Source organism: Phacochoerus africanus, chromosome 2 (genome assembly GCF_016906955.1).
Source record: "Phacochoerus africanus isolate WHEZ1 chromosome 2, ROS_Pafr_v1, whole genome shotgun sequence".
NCBI classification, from domain to species: domain Eukaryota; kingdom Metazoa; phylum Chordata; class Mammalia; order Artiodactyla; family Suidae; genus Phacochoerus; species Phacochoerus africanus.
The window spans coordinates 121,030,796-121,045,369 of NC_062545.1; the positions used below are offsets into that span (position 1 = coordinate 121,030,796).

Sequence of the window (14,574 nt, forward strand, 5' to 3'; positions counted from 1 at the left end):
TGAATGCTTTTTATCTATCTTTTATATAAACTAGTTTAAATTCTGTCATTGCCTTTGTTATATCACAATTATAATGTTCACATTTAAGTGTAAAATTGGTTACAGCATTGCTAATCCTGAACCACAGCTAATAACTTTGTTGTCAGCAAGGCTCTTAAAGACACAGTAAGTAGCTTTTCCATCAGTAGGCAGGTGGGCAGCCAGTTTTATATCTGCCTCCACACACACCAGATTTAAGATTGTCTTTGGTATTGTGAATTAGCTTTCTTTATTTTTAGTCTCAGCTCTGGTTCATTGACTTTGTCTTCTTGTTTATTTGGTAGAGTGATGTTCATAGTTATTTTTGCCACATTTATCAGCTTTCCTCTTATATCCCTCCCCTTTTTAATGGGAGGATTCTTTTTGCTGTCATTAGTGTTTTTGTATACTTTACAAAAATATTTTTTGGTATATATAATTTACTGTAAGGATTTCTTTCCCAGTTAGTTTTTTAAATATAGTCCAAAATTTTAAACTTCTAAAATCTTGTCTCTTTGAGTGTTTAATTAAGATGAATTTATAATATTTTGCTCTTAGAGTGAATCTTTCTTCTGTAAGTAATGATGGTGTAATTAACAAACTAGGAAAGGCTGGACCATCTTGAGGCCTGTCAGACATTGTGCATGGCAGTTTTTTTTTTTTTCCATAAAAAAGAGAGCAAGGAATCCGCCCCCAAGAAAATTTGCATCATAATTGTTGTTCACCACTAATCCCTGCACTCTAGAGCTCCTGGTGCTGATGCATTATTTAATGAGGAAACCTAAACAGAAAGACCTGAGCAAAGCCCTGCAGTAGGTGGCTCATTTTTCTCCCCTCCCCACTTAGCATTTTTACTTAGAATTTTTTTTTTATTGAAGTGCAGTTGATTTAATAAGTGACTCATTTTCATACTGATGTCTGCTTTACAATTATGCTTTTCAAATTTAAACACAAAATTGAATGGTCTATTAAACCATTTTTCTTATCTGCATCTTCTCTTTAAGTGTCGTCAAGCCAGACGAACTAGGTCTGAGGTGGCATTGTTGTGGAAGAATAACCTTCCAATCATGGTGGAAGTGATGCTACTACCAGACTGCTGCTACAGTGACGATGGACCCACTACAGAAGGAATTGACCTAAATGATCCGGCAATTAAGCAAGATGCATTATTATTAGAAAGATGGATATTGGAGCCAGTTCCTCGACAGTAAGTTGTTAAACTGAGTTGAAGTTGTCCTTGGTAAATCCAGTTTTCCATTACTTTCTATAAATTATTTAAGAGTATAGGATATCTTTGAATCCCTCTATGTAGTAAAATTTGCATATTTAGTACTTATGTGACTTCAGGTGACACTGGTAAATGCACTCCTGTACTCTTGAAAGCACATATCCTGAGTGACATGTTTATTTCAGTTTCTGTCTTTCTAAAATTCAGTCACTTTGTACTTGCTGATATTTAGATGATGCTTTTTTACTTCCCTTAGGAGTGGTGATCGATTTATTGAAGAAAAGACTCTTCTATTGGCTGTCCGCTCATTTGTGTTTTTTTCTCAATTAAGTGCTTGGCTGAGTGTTTCTCATGGTGCTATTCCACGAAATATTCTTTACAGGTAGGTCTAGGGCATAAAAAAGGACACTGTGTATTTAGCTGCAGAGGTTAGGTACTGAATGATACTTTACCATTTAAGCAGTTTATTTCCTTCATTTCTAAATGTAAGTGAACAAAATTTACCGAAGTTTTTCCTCAAAACAAGTTAGAGACATTTAGGTGTGAATCAATACGAATTTTGCTTCTTGGGTTAAATTTGATACAGAATAGTTTACAGAGAACTTTTAACCTTACTATAGAGAACCCACAGTGAATAAGTTCCACCATTATAAATAAAGTAGAAAAACTTTTTGGGCTGCTGAATTTCCATAATGATAGACTTACTTAATTTTTGGATCTTGAAATCTATAAACACACAGGCTCCTGAACAACTGCTTAATTGTCTTTTTAGGCAGGAGGCCCTGAGATAAAGAATACATTTTAATCACCTTGCACAGTAGAATTAGCACAATCTATTTATTTAGTAGTAAATGCAAAATCCTTTTTTTTTCTATTTGGACAACTAATTTTAAGTTAAAATATTCTTGAGCTTTGTGCTTTAGTAGAATACTGTTCTGAAAAAGATCATCTTTATTTTAAACATAATCTTTTGTTTAGTTTTTGTTGGTTTTATCAGAATGACATGCATGGTAAGTAGGTAAAAGTAGAATCTCAGTAGTAGTTAATGTAAACAGTAAGTATGTGACTTAAAATTTTTGAAAACAGTATATAATAATGATAGAAGTTTTATAACTCATTGATGCCATTTTTTTTTTTCTGTGTGATTCTAGAATCAGTGCTGCCGATGTAGACTTGCAGTGGAATTTTTCACAGACTCCAATTGAACACGTGTTTCCTGTTCCCAATGTTTCTCACAATGTGGCCTTGAAAGTCAGCGTTCAGTCCTTGCCCAGACAATCTAATTATCCGGTTTTGACCTGTAGTATTCACACTAATATTGGCCTTTATGAGAAAAGAATTCAAGAAAATGAACTTAAAACCCATCAGCACCGAAGTTCTACTGAAGAACAATGTAGTATAAACAGTTCATATCATCTGTGTAGCAAACAAACTTGGACCATGGCACCTAAAAGTGTATTATTACATGCAAAAAATGGGACAACTTCAGAATATACTACAGCTGTCAAAAATGTCAAGTTATATCCAGGCACTGGCAATAAATCTGACTATGAAACATCTCAAGGCAATATTCTGGGCTTCAGGGGTATGGGAGATAAAAAGTCACATGAAACATCAATGAGAACTTTAAAATCATTTTCAGTGATTGATTCCAGTGTCTCTAGCCACCAGAGTTCCTGGCAGTCAGTTGGTGAAACTAATCCCTTAATAGGTTCTTTAATTCAGGAGCGACAAGAAGTTATTGCAAGAATAGCTCAGCATTTGATTCATTGTGACTCAAGCACTTCACATATTTCAGGACATCCCCTTAATACACAAGAATCTAGTTCACTTAATTCAAAACTTTTCCAGGTTTCACAAGAAAATGAAAATGTGAGAAAATGTAAAGATACTTTCTCCATTTCTTTTGGTAGTCCAGAGCTTACCTCCTCAGAAGACACCAATGAGGGGAAAATTCGAGTAAAACCAGAAACTCCTCGAAGTGATGGGTGCATTTCTAACGGTCTTCATACTCGTCACTCTGTTGGTGAGACTAATCCTTTGATAAGCTCTTTACTCCAGGAGCGGCAAGATGTTATTGCAAGGATTGCTCAGCACTTGGAGCATATTGATCCAACGGCATCTCATGTGCCCCGGCAGTCATTCAATACGCAGGACTCTAGCTTGCTTCCTTCTAAAGTGTTTAGGAGTTCTTACGAAGACAAAAATTTGTTGAAGAAAAACAAGGATGATGCCTCTATTTCCATTTCTAATACAAAATTTTCTTTGTTAGATGACATCAGTGAAGGGAAAAACTTAATACCTAATAAATATTTTAGCTTTTTAAAATGCAATAGTAAGGTCAAGACTTCTTTGAAACCTCAAACAGGAAGAAATTTGTGTCAGGAAAATCCTAGGGAAATCCAAAGTACATTTCAAGAGACACAGAACAAAGCCACTTGTTTAATAACTCCCTCAGATATGTCTCATTGCAAAGAAAATAATTTAGATTTGACAATCAGATTGGAAAACACATTTTCTGACTGTCAATTTAAGGAGCAAGAAATTAATGGTGAAATTGATAAACAGTATTCAAATTGTAACACTGTTGATAAACAGATTTGCACAAATAAGTATGAGGACAAAATAATAACAAATGAAAATTGTGATCCAGAGTCTATTAATAATCACCAACTTGATAATTCAAAAAATAATGACTCGAAAGTAAAAGTTACTGTGTCTGGATACTTGAACAAACATGAAAAAGAGTGCTCAAATAAAGACTCAAAAAAGCCTAAACCATGTGAACAAAGTACACAACTCAATAGTATAGAAAATTATCTCCATAAAGATAGTGAAGGTTTCAAATGCAAAAAGCCAGACCAGTTAAAAAATGAACAGAATAAGAAAGAAGATCCAATTGATGAAAAATCTCAAAACTGTCAGAGAAAGAATATAAAAGACTGTTTGTCTACGTGTGAACGACTGAAAAATACAGAGATGTTGGTAGGTAGTATCTATTATTTCAAATATAGTTCTCAAACATTTGTTATCAATTTCCTTTTCAGGAGATCTAGTTATAAAGGCCAAATGTGCCCATTTTATCTTTAGAACCCACAATCTGGGGAGTTCTCTTGTGGTGTATTGGGCTAAGGATGCAGCATTGTCACTGCAGCACCTTGGGTTACTGCTTTGGCACAGGTTTGATCTCTGGCCTGGGAACTTCTCTAGACCACAAGTGCATCTAAAAAAGAGAGAAATGGAGTTCCTGCTGTGGCATAATGGGATCGGCAGCCTCTTGGGAAAGCTGGGATGTAGATTCAATCCCCCACCTGGCACAGTGGGTTGAAGGATCTGGCATTGCCACAGCTGCAGCATAGGTAGCAACTGCAGCTTGGATCTCATTCCTGGCCCGGAACCTCCATATGCTGTGGAGCAGCCAATAAATGAATGAATGAATGAATGTATGTATATATATATGTATGTATGTATGTGTGTATGTAAATTTGGAGTTCCCATTGTGACTCAGTGGTAACAAACCCAGCTATTATCCATGAGGATGGAACTTTGGTCCCTGGCTTCCCTCAGTGGGTTAAGGATTAACATTGCTTAAAGCTGTGATTGATGCAGCACAGCTGTGGCTAAGATTCAGTCCCTGGCCTGGGAACTTCCATATGGCTGGGGAAAAAATTCTTTTAAATAACCCCACCACTTAAGAGCAAATGCTAGGTAAATTCTTCCTGTTGCCCCCTTTTAAAATTTCATTGCAATGAACAGTTTCTGGAGAGTAGATAAGAGTCAGAAATGGAACTTGTATAATTAATTTATTTTTTATTTTTTTGTCTTTTCTAGGGCCGCACTCTCGGCATATGAAAGTTTCCAGGCTAGGGGTCTAGTCGGAGCTGTATCCGAGGGCCTTCGCCAGACCCTCAACAATGCAGGATCTGAGCCATGTCTGTGAACTACACCACAGCTCATGGCAACACTGGATCCTTAACCCACTGATAGAGGCCAGGGATCAAACCCGCAACCTCATGGTTCCTAGTCGGACTCGTTAACCACTGAGCCACGACGGGAACTCCTGTATCATTAGTTTAATGTATTGTTTGTTAGCAGCTTTGACCTAGTATAAGCAGTGTGCCCACTGTGTTATGCTACTGCTCAGCTATGGATTTTAGGAATATATACGGTGAAATCACTGGGCTGTCAAAATACCTAGGTTCTAGTCCTGACAATTTTTTCCTTGAGTGAAGCTGAATAAATAACAACTTCTAAAGTTCTCATTTGCCTTGATTTTAAAATAAGAAAGATGAATCTCATTTGCTTACTGTTGTGACAATCAAATAATAGATTTTAAAATATTTTGTAAGCTTTTAATGCACTATATATATCTAAGATATTTAATTTATTTTTATTTATTTCCACCAGACCACTTTAGAAAATTTTTATTAGGCTTAAATTTCCTTTATTTCTCCAAGAAATATCATAAACTCATATCTCCATTAAATAGAAAACTATATAACTGCCTTGATCCAAATCTGAATGACCTCGATTCATCTTTATCATACAAATTAGTTTTGCTGGGCATTTAGAGTCTTAAAATTATGCCATGTTTCCAACAACTTATATTTTTCAACAGAAGATCTCATCTTTCTAACACATGAGTTTAATTAAATGGCAGTTTCCAATTTCCTAAAACTATAATTGTCTCAAGAATCTACCTCCCCTTACCTTAAGAATATTAACCTTTCATGTTCCTTTCTGGCACCTAACTGGGAGGCCTATATTGACCGTGGTATTTTTCAAGCCACTAAGATTTACTTTTTCTTGTTCTTATTTTATTATTATTATTTTGGCTACATCCATGGCATGTAGAAGTTCCTGGGCCAGGGGTTGAACTCCTGCCACAGCTGTAACCAGAGCCACAGCAGTGACAGTGCCACATTCTTAACCACTGAGCCACAAGAAAACCCCTGGTGCACTTATTTAAAATATAATTATGCAACATTTACTATCTGCCTTGGCACTCTTCTGAATGTTTTATACATGTTAGCTTACTTAATCCTTTCACTACGCTATGAAGTTAGGTGCTGCTACAAACTCTAGTTTACAAATGAGTACTCCAGGTCTGGAGAGGTTAAGTAACTTGCCCAAGGTCATAAAACTAGTAAATGGAAGAGCCAGGACCCCAATTAGTCTTTTCTGATTTTTATTCATGTGTTTTTGTGAATTTCTGATTTCTGGGTATAAGCTTGCCTAAATTCTTAAGAATTAGTTTATGTCCTATATCACTTCAAAAGCTTGATATTATGACTGTGTTAAGTATATTTTTAAATTCACATTTATTACATTTTTGTATCATTCTCTACCAAATTATGTCCTCTGAGAATGACTCTTGCTGTTGGCATAGTTTTCTATTTTACAATATGTTTTTTTCCCCCACAAATTAGAAGAATTGAGTATTAGCTTACTAGGTGCTGAGTATTTATAACTATGACTGTATGTTGATAAGGCAGTTGTTTTTGGACATACTTTATTTAGAATATTTGAATTTATTCAGCATCTTAAGAAAAACTCTTAAAACACTGATTTCTGATTAAAGTGTATTTATGTCTGTATAGATAGATATACAGGTCATTAACCTTACCACCAATGATATAGTACTTCAGTAGATATTAAGAATAAATCTTAAACAAAAAAGTTAAATATTACCACTAAAATCTAATTATATTCCTAGCAGAGAACGGTACCATTTAAACATTCAAGTGTCTGGCAGAAACATAATTTTCATTCTTTGGATGGAACCTCAACCAGAGCCTTTCATCCTCGAACTGGATTGCCTCTTCTTTCAAGTCCTGTAAGTACTTTTATTTCATGTTTAGAATAAGATCATTCAGTGATTTAGATCATTTTGTCCAAATTTTAACTGAAAAATATTTTAACACCTTCAAAATAGATTTCTAATTGGAAAACATTTTATTTTTTCATACATTTACTAGGTAGGTGTTAATGTGGAAAAAGGCAGAAAAATGAATAAAAATGAGCTTTATTTTGTTAGGATTATAAAATTTCTCTGAAATTCTTTTGTCTAGCATATTTATTCTCACTAAATATAAGGAAATACTTGGTGTCAAGTGGATTTTCTATAAATAGATTGCATCATAGTGCTGGGCTGGTTGACACCATCAGCTGGATCATCTGGGAATCAAATTTGTGGCTGTCTTTGACTTGGGATCCATGTAGTTAATTGTCTTATTTACAAATTGTCTTATTTACAAATAGATTTACAAATAGATTTATAGATCTGAGTGTGATGGCTAAAAGCCTTGTTTTTAGAGTCACATTGTCTTCACCCTCACTGTGTGGCATTAGGTGAGTAATATTATCTCTCTGAGCCTCAGTTTCCTCATCTATAAAAGGAGAGTAGTCATGTCTCCCTAGTGTTGGGAGGATGATTAGTATCATTCCTGACATGTGGTAAGCATTTGGTAGTTAGTCGCTAGAGCTACCATTTCAGTTAAACCAAAGGTAAGCAGTCAATATCTCAGCAAACTAAAAACACATTTGTTACTGACATAAGATAATTTTTGTTGTTCTATATATGTTTTTAAAGTAAATTCGAAACATACAATATCTGGCATATGTTCAAAAAATTATTCTTAAATAAGAGATCTAGATTTAAATTTGTAACTTGGACCTTAAGTGTTTATTTTAGAAAAGTTGAATTCTAAACAGCTTAAAATACTACTCCCCCCATCAAATAAACTAAAATAAAATAACCCTCAATATTTGACCTATCTATGAGGTGCTTTCAAAATGCCCAAGTGATCAGGAAAAAACTAATCAGCATCAGGCTGATATAAAAAGCCCTACAGACTTTTCTGTTCAGTATGGTGGACTGAATTGATACAAGAAGACCCTTCTTCCTTCCCAAAAATGGGAGTCTTGGATAAAACATAACACAACTTCTAAATACATAATGTAGTGTAAAAGCAAGAAAGATAAATCTCCAAATACTAACTTGGGGCAAATTACAGCCTTCTAGGATATCTAAACCTAATATAATGCTAGGGTTTAATGCCCCCACTGGAACAGGAGTCAGGGCTACACTGATCATAGCTGGGACCTAAAACCAAACTCCATAAAGCCAGAAATAGGGGAGGACTGCCATTCTAGAAATGAAAGAGGAGGGGAAAAAATCACCTATTTACTTAAGGGTGCAACTGGGAGGTACAGAGTAGGTGGGAAAAGAAACCTCAAAGCCACCCATGGGTAGGGGTTCTGCATTTGTGCTGTCGATAAGGAAACATGAAAACTATACCACTCTATAACCCATGGCACCAAGGATTTATTTTCAAGCAAGATAACCCTTACCAAAGATGATCTCAGAGGAATTAAAATTACAAAGCACCTTAAAAGAATCAGCAAGAGCAAGTGGGAGAATTCATATTTAGGAATCCTGTTATCAGAACAATTTCAAAGAAAAATAAAAAATAATTCTGTTTAAAATGTTCCAAGAGATAAATGAAGATAAAGATAGGGAATTAAGATGAGAGACTACGTGAATTGGAAAAGTAGAAATTATAATTGTAAAAAATGTAATGAAGTGTACATGCACATGCACATACACATACAGATAGATTAAATGGTGGGCTGGAGTCAGCTGAAGAGAGAACTAATCAATGGATAGCCACATACTAAGAAAGGACCTAGCCGTTCCTGTTGTGGCTCATTGGAAACGAATCTGACTAGTATCCATGAGGATGTGGGTTTGATCCCTGGCCTCGCTCTGTGGGTGGAGAATCCAGCGTTGCCAGTGAACTCTGGTGTAGGCCGCAGATGCAGCTCAGAGCCTGCATTGCTGTGGCTGTGGTGTAGGCTGGTAGCTGTAGCTCCAATTTGACCCCTGGCCTGGGAACTTCCATATGCTGCAGGTGTGGCCCTAAAACGAAAACAACAACAAAAAAAAAAAAAAACAAAAAAGGAAAAGAAAGCACCTAAAGTACAGAAGGGAAGATAGATGGTAAAATATGAAAGAACCCTGAAGGATAAAATAAGATGTTCAATATAAGCTTTGTAGAAATTCCAAAAGGAAGACTGAACAGAATAAGGAAAATGTAATACTAGAAGAAATGAAAGTTGGAGTTCCTGCTGGCACAGTGAGTTAAGAATTAACTGCAGTGGCTCAGGTCACTGTAGGGGCTCAAGTTCAATCCTCAGCCCACTGCAGTATTTTAAGGGATCCAGTGTTGCTGCACCTGAGGTCTAGCTTGCAGCCCCAGCTCTGATCTGATCCCTGGCCTGAGAACTTCTATATTCCAGAAGTTCTATATTTCTTTTCTGTGGCAAAGAAAGAGAGGGAGGAAGGAAGGAAGGAAAACTTTGTAGAAGTGAAGACATGAGAAATTGGATTGAAAATTTCATACTAAATTCTGACTACAAAATATAGTGTGGTGTATTTGTACAACTCTCAAAAATTATTGCGATTGTTTAGACTTTCAATATCATATGTTTCTTAGTCACAAATTAGACCAAATGTAATGATAATTTTATAAACAAATCTGTCTCACTTGTGTGTTTTGTATGATTTGACCTTTAATTTAGACTTAGGTCTTTCATTTTTAGGATATTTTGAGCTAGTTTGTGGTTTGTTTTAAGTGTAATCTGATATACAATAGTGGTTGAAAATCCAGAGTGGTATTTTTCAAGCCTGTTCTCTATGAAGCCCCAGCCAGGGTTCTTAAAAATCTGCACTGGGGGTAGGGATGGGTAAAGGAACAGCAGAATTGTCAGGACCCCATGTTCCCATTACCATTTAATTCTTTTTTCCCCTTTTTATTGTAAAACTAAATCATTCATTCCTACCCCCCATACAGAAGTACTTAAGGTAACAAAGTAAAAGTCTTATATTATTTATTATGAGTCCATGTAAGATTTAGGAAAAAAACTGGTTCTGGTTCTTAAAAAATAAACCAAGTAAAGGTGGTTTAATTAAACATTCTTTTTTCCAAACCAGTTAATAAAATGAGCACATGGGACAATATGTAATAAAGAGCATGATTTTAAGCAGCTGTTAGGGGAGAAATTTTATTTTTTTAAGATATGCTTTCATTTGAAAATTGTTCTATCAATTCAAGAAAGAATTTATTGTTTTTAAAATTTTTTTTCAAGAGAAAAAATTATTTTAACCCTAGGTTCCTCAAAGAAAGACACAGTCAGGTTGCTTTGATCTGGATTCTTCATTACTACATCTGAAAAGCTTATCATCTAAAAGGTATTTTCTTAAAATTCATTTGTGTATAAGAAAGTATTATACCAAATTCTGGCCTTTCACAATAAATGATACTGACTCTGAAAATTAAAATTTTTTAGGAATCTAATTTTTCAGTTTATCATTTTAATGTGATTTCACAAGCATAGTTACTAAGGATGAGTAATGAGAAATTAAAATGATGAGTAGCTACTATATAATGGTCATGATGATAGGCAAACATTTACAATGGTTTTTAATATTTAAGTGGGTTTGTATATTTCTGGTCATTCACCTCCTCCTTTGCAAAAAGGCTTTGGCAATTTGTTCCAGGTTGACAAATAATACTCTCATTATGGTCTTTAGTCACATAATTTTGCCTTTGTATTGTAATTTTTAACTGAAAGCGAAGATTGATATAGAAGACTGCGCTATAGTATTATGTATTTCCGGTGGATGCCACTATGTAATATGTTATAAATCCCACCTTGAAACCTAGGAGATATAGATATATATATACAGATATGTATATATATCTATATATATACATAGATTTTTTTTTTGTCTTTTTGTCTTTCTAGGGCTGCACTCGTGGCCTATGGAGGTTCCCACGCTAGGGGTCCATTCAGAGCTGTAGCTTCTGGCCTACGCCACAGCCACAGCCACAGCCACAGCCACACCAGATCCGAGCCGCATCTGCGATTTACACCACAGTTCACGGCAACACCGAATCCTTAACTCACTGAGCAAAGCCAGGGATCGAACCTGAAACCTCATGGTTCCTAGTTGGATTCATTTCTACTGCACCGTGAAAGGAAACCCTGATATATTCTTTATTAAGTATAACAAAGTTTACAAAATCTAATCAGGAATTTAAAGCTAGATATTTCATGTCTTGAAATTTGGTTACATTAATTTTTTATTATGGTAGTTTAAGTTAAATTGATCAGATCCTCTTAATTTAATTTTGTACAAAAGTAAACTAAAAAATATTATAGTTAATGTTTCTATTTGCTGATTTGTTCTTTTTTTAAAAACAGTTCTCGACCATGTTTAAACATTGAAGATGATCCAGATATTCATGAAAAACCACTTCTGAGTTCTAGTGCTCCACCTATAACAAGTCTTAGTCTCTTAGGAAATTTTGAGGTAATGTTTTTTGAAACTATTTTAAGAGTTGAAGTTTCTTAACCCAGACCCATGGTGTCATATATGTCATTTGCTTGTGAAAAGGAAATAAATGGACTGTATTTTTCTAAAGCCTTGAAATCACCTTCTTTTCTTTCCTTTCCTTTCCTTTCCCTTTCCCTTTCCTTTTCATGAGAAGTGAAATTGGGAGTATTGTTGGCAGTGACATCTTTGAATTGGGTAGCTGGAGGAGAAGATGGAGGACTTAGGTGAAATCAGGTAATGGAGCTATCCATTACTCTAGCTGGAAGATAGACTTGGCCATACCTCCTTAACTGGTAAAACTGACTTTGGGGCCCAGGAAGGATGATGGAGTGCTGTATTTGCAACTTCTCTGTAAATCTAAATTTAATAAGATTATTTTGTAAAAAATAAAGTGATTAAAGGTCTCTGAAACATGTTCTGCTTTATTTAATATGAATATTCTACTTAGGATCAAGTATATCGGGGGTTTAGATGTCTTTAATTAGAAAATAATCATTTTAAGCATGAGCCTGTAAATGACTTTGTTTTGTTTTGTCTTTTTAGGGCCACACCCACAGCATATGGAAGTTCTCAAGCTAGGGGTTGAATTGGAGGAGCCGTAGCCACTGGCCTATGCCACAGCTATAATAACACTAGATCCCAGCTGCATTTTCAACCTGCTCTACAGCTCACAGCAATGCTGTATCCTTAACCCACTGAGTGAGGCCAGTGATCAAACCCACACCCTCATGGATACTACTTGTGTTCTTAACTTGCTGAACCACTATAGGAACTCCTGTAAATAACATTTTAGAAGTTATTCTAATGGGTGAGTTTTTTAAAGGAAAATAATTAAAAATCTGTGGGGTTTTTTTGTTTGTTTTTTGTCTTTTTAGGGTTGCACTTGCAGCATATGGAGGTTCCCAGGGTAGGAGTCAAATCAGCTGTCACCCCTGGCCTACACCACAGCTGTAGCAATGCAAGATTCGAGCCATGTCTGCAACCTATACCACAGCTCATGGCAACACTGGATCCTAACCCACTGATCGAGGCCAGGGATAGAACCTGTATCCTCATGGATGCTATTCATCATTTCCACTGAGCCACAATGGGAACTCCTAAAAATTTGTATTTTTAATTTAAATAGCTTTACTGGTCTTGTGGTGGTTTGATATATTAACAGTATGTTTTATTTAAAACAGTATTTTAATTTTGAGGCTTATCTTTCAAAGTTTTAGTGGAAATAAAAATATTTTATGGTAAGTTTGATCTCTTCTCCAGGTCACTTTCAAGGTTTAGAGATGTTGAACTCTATTCTTTGTCATTGATTTTAAAATTGCATAAGACCATTATGAGGGTCAGGTGCTCTGCTGCTTTTGTATTACAAGAAAATTTACAGCAAGTAAAAGAGGTGTTTGAATGGCTGATATGTGAAAACTTCAAGAAAGGAAAGACGCTTAAAAGATCAGTACACTGTTCTTTTCACAGGATTCTGTTTGTGCAGATATGCATACATTGTTAGGTGATTTAAGTAGAAAAATTCAATAAAGTTGAGACTGTTTAACCCACAGATCCTCTTTAATTTATAATAAATCTGATCTTTCAACAGTAAATGGCAAAATATATTTATTCTACTAAGTGAATTTGACCCTCCATGGCAATAAAAAAAGGGAAAGATGATAGACTTGAATTACTAAACTGACCCTTTGGTTTTGTTTTATGAAACAGGGCAAAGCCTTTATCATGTAATGCTGTTAATGAGAATTGTAATGTTTTGGCATTATTTGTGGGGCTTCAGGTGGGGCTTTAGTATAAAAACACATTGACCCTGAGTAACACCCAAGTAGAAGGCTGTCTATCTGATTTCTGTGGCTAGTTATTAACTTTTCTTGCTACCATTTAGAGTTTTCTACTACATAAACCTTGTCCTCATCCATTTATCTCACCTGACCTGTGATTTTTCTTCTATCAGTTCAGTCCAGCACAATACTCACAACCATTCAAAATGGGTTATTTTTACCACATGAGGGAATCCGAGTGATTACTATCACTATAATAAAATAGCTCCAACTTTCTAGAATTTTATATAGATAGAGTCACTTGGTATTGACTCTTTAGGGTTTGGGATTTCATTCAATCACCATCATTATTTCGAGATTATCCATGTTGTTCTGTTCATCAAAAATTCATTTCTCTTTATTGTCATTATATGGCTATTCAGTTTGTTTACTCATTGACCTGATTCTAGAAAACTTGGTCATTTCCAGGTTTTGGCTATTACAAATAAAGCTGCCATGAATATCTCTGTATGAATTTTTGTGTGGACATAAGTTTTCATTTTGCTGGGGTAGCATGGTAGGTGTATGTTTAACTTTTTTAAGAAGCTGCTAAACTGCTGTCCAAAGTAGTTATGCTATTTTTAATTTCTATTAGTAGTGGTTTGAGAGTTCTAGTCCCCCCAGATCTTTTCCAGTGTTTGCAATGATCCATCTTTTAAATTTCAGATGTTCTAGTTGGTTTGCAGTGTTATCGTATTGTGGCTTTAATTTGAGTTTTTCTAGATAACTAATACTAAAATACTAATACTCAAGAGCCTCTTTTCTGTATTTTTTCTTTTAGCTTTGCATTCCCAAATAAGCACATATATTTTCCAAATATTTTTTCCAAATCTGAACTTAGATTTACAATTTTATTACAGTACTTTTTTTTCTTTTTCTTTTCTTTTTTTCTTTTTAGGGCTGCACCTGTGGCATATGGAAGTTCCCAGGCTACGGGTCTAATTGGAGCTGCAGCTGCCATACTTCACCACAGCCGCAGCAACTCTGAATCTGAGCCACATCTGTGACCTACACCACAGCTTATGGCAACACCAGATCCTTTACTCACTGAGTGAGGCCAGGGATCAAAGTTGCATCCTCATGGATACTACTCAGATTCTTAACCCACT

General features: G+C 35.3%; 1 protein-coding gene across 8 annotated transcripts in view; it reads left to right on the forward strand.

The window, feature by feature from the left end:
- ATOSA (atos homolog A) overlaps positions 1-14,574 on the forward strand; it is a 103,514-nt gene that overhangs the window by 60,292 nt on the left and 28,648 nt on the right. For 5 of the 8 annotated variants that reach the window (XR_007133086.1, XR_007133087.1, XM_047766312.1 and 2 more), the window contains 6 exons: positions 1,023-1,225; positions 1,503-1,628; positions 2,398-4,231; positions 6,963-7,082; positions 10,420-10,499; positions 11,516-11,624. Coding sequence is in view for 5 of the 8 variants with exons in the window: in XM_047766312.1 (XP_047622268.1) it covers positions 1,023-1,225; positions 1,503-1,628; positions 2,398-4,231; positions 6,963-7,082; positions 10,420-10,499; positions 11,516-11,624 (2,472 nt within the window). In the remaining 3 variants the exon portion in view is untranslated. Of the gene's footprint in view, positions 1-1,022; positions 1,226-1,502; positions 1,629-2,397; positions 4,232-6,962; positions 7,083-10,419; positions 10,500-11,515; positions 11,625-11,802; positions 12,060-14,574 lie in introns of those variants that run through there. The other 3 variants (XR_007133088.1, XM_047766310.1, XM_047766314.1) reach the window with 2 other exon arrangements.